Here is an 8,163-nt window from a genome sequence, read left to right as displayed (position 1 = left end):
CCCAGTTCAAGATGAGCAGTTGGACTTAAGTACAATCTGATATAATAGGTTGTAGGCGATGTATGGAAATAAAAGCAGTTCTTTCAGCAAAAAGGCACCCTTAAGCAATTTACAGATTGCAAACATTAGCATGTCACATGGGAAGTATAGCCTCTTTAGTTCCTCAGCATTCTAGCTATCTGAGTCGATTGGCTGATAAAGTTTCCCAGTCAACCATTAAACACATTACATCTGTTCCAATATCATGCAGGCATGAACATACCATGTCACATTGCCAGACCCCAGCATTCACTAGAAGCTGCACTGTTTGTGATGAGAATGTTTTCTTTGCACCAGAATGAAATTTTATATGGATTAAAGAGCTTTACAAAAATCACACAAATGCTAATTGTTACCATTTTTTCTGAAAATAATACTTGCTCTAACTTTCAGTGTTAAATGAATTAGCAATCCACTTCCAAAACGGGGGCAAATGCAGAGGAAGTTACGACGTCAATAAAGGAAGTAACTGACAGTAAAACATATTTTAAGACAAGAGTGACTGTGCCAAAAATGAACCAATATCCAAATCAAACACAGAAGATATTAAAATGACTGAAATAGTTGGTGGAGGAGTAAAAAAAAACTATATATATATGAAATAGTTATATTTCATATATATATATATATATATATATATATATATATATATATATATATATATATATATATATATATATATATATATATATATATATATATATATATAGCTCAAAAAATAAAGGGAACATTTCACTTTAATTTTGTGTGTGGCTCCAAATCCAGGCCTCCATTGGTTAATAAATTTGATTTCCATTGATGATTTTTGTGTGATTTTGTTGTCAGCACATTTAACTTTGTACAGAACAAAGTATTCAATGAGAATATTTCATTCATTCAGTTATTTGAGTGTTCCCTTTATTTTTTTGAACAGAATATATATATATATATATATATATATATATATATATATATATATATATATATATATTTGCAGCAAAATTGAGACAAAAAGGCATCAGTTATGTCAAACATTTTCCAAAGTCTGCCAGTGAACCTTGATTCACTTGTGCAACTTTACGATCTAATGTTTACAAATTGTTTGTAGAGGTAATCCAAAAAGAACACCAGATGGTTGTTGAACCAACCTGACAATTTTGTGGTTCTCATCAACAATAACTTGGATTTTTTTTTTTTTTTTTTTAAATAATCAGGATATCTGAATAAAGCAAGAAAATGTGCATGCTAAATCAAAAACTGCACATCCTGGTCAATAACACCCTCCTTTCAATTCAAATTGTTCAAAAAGGGTATTTAATCAGTGCAGGAGCTTTTAATTTTGACTTATACAGGAAAGGGAAACATCAGATTCCAGTGAAGTGTTGCATGCATTGCGTTGACATAGTAGGTGGCTATTTTATTAACTCATAAAACAAATGTACCCTACCAAAATATTACAAATTAAAAGTAAAACAAGGTTCAAGAAGGCAGAATATGTTTGCATGTTTGACATTGACATCAGCAGTTCCACACATGCAGCATCTCATGCATGATCGAGAAGGTCCACTTTAGTAATCTTTGCTAAATCCGCATTCAAATCATTAGCATTTAATTTACCAAACTATTGTGCAAAATCAGAGGGAAGGGTCAAACCTTTACCCAATTGCCGACTTCAAAAAATGCTTTAGATCATCATGTGATTAACTCCTCTGTGGCCTCAACACATGCAGTTTGCGGTTTGTTGCTTTTTATTTTTTTTCATTGATTATTTGTCGTTTCCCATTCCCACAGATTTAAGCCTCTAGTAATTGGTTTGTGAGAACCGTCCAGGAAGTGATCTGTGTATGGAAAGCTAAGTAAGAGGTTTAGCATTAAAGACAAACACAAACTAGACAGAAAATGGCTTTTCTTATCTTGCAAGAAAGATCAAATACAATCATTTATACAGAACAAAGAATAAGTGTGTATCTCAGCTTTTGTTCTAGTAGCTCCCTCTTACAATATTTGGTGTTTTGTGATCTTTACACCTTCAGCTTGCCAAATGATCTTTAAAAATATATTTTTTTCATGTTTTCTTTCTCCTTTTTAACAAAAATGGATGCATGTGGCGTTTGTGCTGGATGAATTTTGATTACATTCTTTGGTTTAAGTTGAGGTCCAGATTGACTAATAGAAAGAAGAAAGTTAAAGAGTCGCTTTGAAACGAAAGAAAACTCAATTGTTCACGTGAAGAGCCAGATAGGTTGACTTACATCATTTACATTCTTATTCTACTCAGAAGAAAAATAAACATTTATGGGCTATTTTCCAGCACTTCCAACAGAAGCATCTTTTGTCAAAATTAACATTGTGCTTTGAGTCATGATACTGAGTGAAGGAGCCAGGAAAGCTGCATTTTCTCCTGAAAGATTGTTTACAGTGCTTAGCATATGTATTCATACCCCTTGAACTCTTTCACAGTTTGCCTTGCAACAACCACAAAAGCCAATGTACTTTTTCAGCAATTTATGTGATTGAGTTATGAACATGGGGTTGGCAGAATCGCAGTGAGGAGATTTCCTTTTCTCATCAGGAACATAGAAGCTGGTCAGAGTGAGACTAAAATGCCGCGGCATGACCTTTAACAAGTTAGTGCTCAAAAACCCTCCACTTAAACCCAACACCAAGACAAAATGGAAAACTAGAACAAATCTGCAAGGGAGTAGATACTATTTTACAGCAACTCAGAGAGGAAGATGGACAGAGCAAAATATAGGACAATCCTGGAGGAACACACGTTAAAGGCTTCAAAAAAACTATGAGTATTTTACACCTTGTGTTGGTGTGTTGAATAAAAACCCAAGAAAATGTGTGAAACGTTGGGATTTTAAAGAAGCAAGCTGTGAAAAAGTTCAAGGAGTATCAATAATTTAGCAAAGTGCTGCATATATAGTTTTCGTATTTTGTGTAGCATGAACATGGCCACTTGCGTTCACACTCGTACGTTCTTTCTTCTTACTGGATGCAGACATTTAGGTGCCACATAAAAGTGTGTAATATGTGATTTATATGCAAATGGGCATAATCGTGTCACACAAAACAGAAAACACTGTTTGTACATGTATAAAGTGTCAAATTCAGAGCATGATGTGCATGGTGCCCTATATAAATATGTTTAAAAAGTGGCGCTGGCCACAGTATGTGTACATACAGTTTGTAGTTTGTGTTTTGTTTTTCAGTCAGTGTGCTTACACCAGCTGTAAGTGTGAGGATTGACCAAGGAACTCCGAGTTTCCCTTTGAGAGAGGAACATCCTCCTCCTCAGTCTGTAAAATGTCCGACTGGCTGCTGTCCGGTCCCTGGGACAGGAAGTCATAGTGGTCAGCTGCCGGCTTCAGCTTGCACTCACTAATGAAGAGGTCTGTCCCATCCCAGTTGCTGAGGTCACTGTGGCCGTTGCCGCGCTCGCTGTCGTTGCTGCTACTGCTGCTGTTGTTGAGGGCGGCGGAAAGGCCAGGGGCACGATTGGTTAAAGGCTGGTTGATATTATGCACAGAGAGGGATTTCCCTAGACTGCCTGCCCAGTCTGTAGGCCTCCTCTCTGGGTTAGATGAGAGCAGCAGCAATGGGTTAACCTCCAGGCTCAAATGCCTCCTGTAGACCCCTCCGGATTTCAAGCCGGACTTCTTCCGCAGCTGCACCCTTCCGGGTGCGAACCCTGCCTCGCCGCCCCCGTCAGCACTACCATCAGCACTGCATCCTACAATGACAGAAGGGCCCACACTCTGGTCATTGGCTCCTACTTCATCTGTCACATCATCCGAGACTGGGTCAGCGGGGCATCGGAGGTGTGAGGGGTGAACCATGGGAGGAAGCTGGAGAGTAAAGCTCCCAGTCGACGCTGGCGGAGGCGGCAGATCAGGAAAGTGGGATTTTTTGGAATTGATAGCAAGGGTTGGGTAAGGGCTGTCTGGGGGTAGCAGAGGTGAAGGGGAGAGTGAGGCAGTGGAAGGGGGGTAGGACGGAGGCGCTGAATCTGGAGGACAATCGTCATCGGCCGGTGCCAGAATGAGCCGCAGGCCTCTTGGGTTGGCACCATGAGAACGGTGTATCCCGCCGCCGCCACCATTGTCTCCTCGCCCTCTAACTGCATCCCCCCTCTGGGGGGAGGATGGGTAGTCCAAGTTGTGGTGCTGGTGATTTTCCAGCTCAAAAAGGGGCAAAGAGGAGAGGGAGAGCCCTGAAGGACCCTTCTGGAGAACTTGGCGGTAAACATCAAGCAACGAATCCAACTTTGTTTCAATAGAGGACACCTTGGTGTGAGAGAGAACAATGGTTATTATGGAGAAAACTTGAAAGCAAGTAAAGAATGTAAAGCATTCCATTAAAAAAAAAATCTGCCCATCATAACAAAACTAATCTCAGTACTTGGACAAGTTCTTCCTGAATAACAGGTATAAGATTACTGTAAACGAGATCCAAGACAAGTAGACACATCCGTTTATTGCACAACATTTAGTAAAAAACATTCTTGATCAGAAATCTTAAGGCGGGGCAAGAAATGAGAAATATTCACATTAAAACCAGTTTGTTGGTGGAGCATTTTCCATATCTGGCATTCACACTCTATGGTAGGATTGTGGTACTGCACAAGCAAGCTCTCTTGCAGTGATCCATTGCAGGCCTTGTAAATTAAAGAATAAAATAAAAAATCTAAAGGGGATTTGCACAAAAAAGTCAAGTGATAGCCCCATAAAAAAAAATCACCTATCCTGAGCTGGTGGTTTAGATGGGGAGTCCATGAAGACCTAAGCAACTCCTCACCTCAAATAAAGACTCGTACTTCAAGTATGTATCATTTGAAGGAGGGTTTTCATCTCTAAAGGTGATGTCTGCATAGGTCTTTCAACAGGACAATACCGCCATCTAACAAAGGACTTCTTGCAGGTAAAAAAAATTACCTCTTTTCAACCATCATGCATGTTCTTTTGATCAAATTCAAAATAATTAGGAATGGTGGGGCAGGTTTAGGACAAATAGTCAATTCCAGATCATGGAGGCCCTTCATGAAGGGCCTTATGAAGGGCCCTTCATGAAGATGCCCTTCCATCACCACATGGAGCAGCTTCACATGCCTATTAAGCATTTAGATCAAGCATATAAACAAATTGAAATAATGTATAAGAACGTAGTGGAAACTCCTACTAAGATTCCTCCGTTAACACTGTTAGCAGTACAGGCTGTTTGCGATTTACTGTATTTTCAATAAATTGGGGGCTCAATTACGTGTCTTGATCCCGTTTCCTCTTAATATTTCGACTGGTAGAGTTTATCGAGGACTGTTTGTGAGAAATATTGTCTTTGTAAAGCCACACCTGTCTTTCTACTTTACACACTCGTCCCAACATGCTCATGCCCTCCATAGAGTCTCCATCGTGGTGCAGTTTGTCCCTTGGTTTCTTATCCACCGGAATCTGGCCTTTCCCAAGAATCTGATCCACCCTAAAACACACACACACACACACACACACTGAAGGGGGATGATGCCGTAATGCAAGAAAGCCACTGTGTCTCATTTTAGTTAATCTATAATTGATCATAAGCTAAATCAGGATGTGAAGATTAAAGCAAATGTCAAACATGACTTAAGTATATTTGACAGAACTTTGTGCTGTATTGTGACAAAATGAAAAATGTTCAAGGGGTGTCAATGGTTTTGATGCATTGACATCATTCAAGCACAAGAACATAACTGTGTATCATTTAAAAATCACTGTCTGATGTGAAGAAAAACCTTATTTTTTAGCTCATTTTTACCATGTTTTCAAAACCACAATTGCATCCCAACTCCAAGAAAACAAAGTCACGTCCTTGCATGCACAAGAGGCCTCAACGTTGTAGTCAATTAATTAGTCAGGTTAATGTGCACGCTGATTTGTTAAAACTCCTCAACACACACTGTAAATCCTCCCAGGTTAGAAGTTTCCACACTCAAAGTTAAACCCTGAGGAAAAAACTATGTGTGAGGGAACATAAGATGAGATCTAATTTGTAGAATTAACTTTTGAACTGAATCAAGTTTTTTAGTCTTCTTTCACATCAACCTCAGCTGGAATTCTGGACTAATGTAACTGAGTTACACAGACTTTTTCTAACCCATTGAGATCAGGTTTCTATGATGCACTGCAAAAACACAAAATCTTATAAAGTGTTTTTGTCTGGTTTCTAGTGGAAATATCTTAGTACACTTGAAATAAGACAAAACTAGCTGACAAATAACATTTCAGCAAGATATAGGAACTCGTTTTGAGTCAACAATTTCTTAATATTGACGCGGGAAGCCATCTGGATGAAAAAAAAAAACTAACATGAACGCTGTATGCGCTCGGTTTTTACCTTAGAATGGCCAACTCTCTGTTATTCCTATGTCAATTTGATACAGTAGGGGCTTCCACACTTCCCATATCTGTGTCCTCTGTCACTTTTATCAGCAGTTAAAACTGTTTAATCCGTTGTTAACATGTCGTAGCCTGTTTTTACGAGCCGCCTTTAAACGTAACATGAGCGCTAAGACGCTCGCGCTGGGTTTACACCTGTGCAGCAGTGAAGGATGTACGAAGCTACACAGGTGTGTTAGGATCACGGCAGCAAACCAGCAAAACGCAAAGAACGTTTCACAGTTTTTGCCCCAAACTAACCGACTGAGTTGAGTAAAGCTGTTGGATGCAGGTAAAGTTAGCTAAACGATGACTAGCTAATATCAACCCAGCACCTTGAGCTTAACAAGTAGCCTCACAAACGTTCAACCAGACAGCTATTTGTAATCCATAGGGGGGGGGGGGGGGCGGTCCAGAAAATGTTTGGAAACCACTGGGGGGGCCCAGGAGAAAAAGTTTGGGAACCACTGAATTAACCAATAACAGCTTGAAAAGCAAACACTATCTTGGTTTTTGAATATGATTTAAAGGGGCAATAATCGTAGTATAACACTAACCCAAGAAATAATAAAAATCTCTCCCTCTGTCTTATTGTGGTATTTAGCAAATAGAAATGAATTTGACTGACCTAGGTAATCTCAAACAGGGTAAGTCCAGTCTGATTTAAAATCAGACAGTGAGAAATACCGATTATGTCTTTTTATGCAGAATATATAAATCTGTTTTCAACTGCATCAGTTGGACTCCACTATCTTTCCTGAGTGTTTTATAAACATTGCCTTACAGACATCCATAAAAGTCCTTCATATGAATGGAAAACAAAGATAACAGTTAAAGATAAATGGACAACGTAGATAATTTGTTCAATCTGATGAAGATGGGTTTTGTTGTTATTTCTCATTTCAACACAACTGATTGAAGATAGGCAGTGAGGAATCAGTCGACTGGAGTCAGCAGATCAAAACAAATTGGGCTTACTGGAAAAGGAGTGTACCTCTCCAGCTTCAGCCTTTACAGGAAGACATAAACGCAGTGTCCGTTTCACGGGAAGAATGAAAGAAACCGAAACTACAAACGCCAGTTCATGAGAATGAGGATAGGTGATGGGCGGAGACATGTGTAAACATTAAGCTATGTAATTAGGCTTCAAATTCTTGTCGCTTGTTGTGCAACAAAGAAAGCATGTCATCTTGAGATGATCAAGTAGATTATCGAGACAGAACTAAACTGTGGCAGTGAAAAAAATATTTTCACTGCCACCAAATTCACTGACTGCAGAAGCAAATTACTCTTTGCTTCACAATAATCAAACTGCTATCCTACATCAAAATGGCTTCATGGCAGGACTCTGATACTTTGAACATGGAGTGTGTCATTTCTCAGGAGTCCAACTGATGACTTGAATCCCTTGTAGATCTGAATCTTATTCAGCATTAGAGCAGAGTCTCACTCTGTCATCATCAGGCTTGACAAGTCACTGAAGTCCCAATTTAGAATTGCAGTGTGTCGCCCTCTGGTGACAGGAAATGTTGGAGGAGAACAAAACCCGACTTTTTCCCCACTATCAAACAAAGTCTAATAGGAGCAATAAGAGGGTTTGAGTTCAAGTCATCACAATGCAGCTCAATTCTGAAAACGGCTGACAAACGGGCATTTCATTTGTCTGGGGTGATGACAAAATAGCAAATTAAGCAGTCATGTCTCTAAATATAACCCTATATAGCTCTTG

At 39.2% G+C, this 8,163-nt stretch overlaps 1 protein-coding gene across 2 annotated transcripts in view; it reads right to left on the bottom strand.

Annotated features, from left to right (window-relative positions):
• Nucleotides 1-1,907: 1,907 nt before the first annotated feature.
• Nucleotides 1,908-8,163, bottom strand: part of kcnq5a (potassium voltage-gated channel, KQT-like subfamily, member 5a) — a 104,351-nt gene continuing 98,095 nt past the window's right edge. For both annotated transcript variants that reach the window (XM_088012850.1, XM_015011878.2), the window contains exons 13-14: nucleotides 5,373-5,499; nucleotides 1,908-4,310 (exon numbers count right to left, since the gene is read on the bottom strand). In XM_088012850.1, coding sequence (XP_087868976.1) covers nucleotides 3,246-4,310; nucleotides 5,373-5,499 — 1,192 coding nt within the window. In that variant the 3' untranslated portion in view covers nucleotides 1,908-3,245. The remainder of the gene's footprint in view (nucleotides 4,311-5,372; nucleotides 5,500-8,163) is intronic.

Source organism: Poecilia mexicana, unplaced genomic scaffold (genome assembly GCF_051168715.1).
Source record: "Poecilia mexicana isolate PSO_F unplaced genomic scaffold, ASM5116871v1 scaffold_15, whole genome shotgun sequence".
Taxonomy (NCBI): domain Eukaryota; kingdom Metazoa; phylum Chordata; class Actinopteri; order Cyprinodontiformes; family Poeciliidae; genus Poecilia; species Poecilia mexicana.
This window is presented reverse-complemented; position numbering and strand designations above follow the sequence as displayed.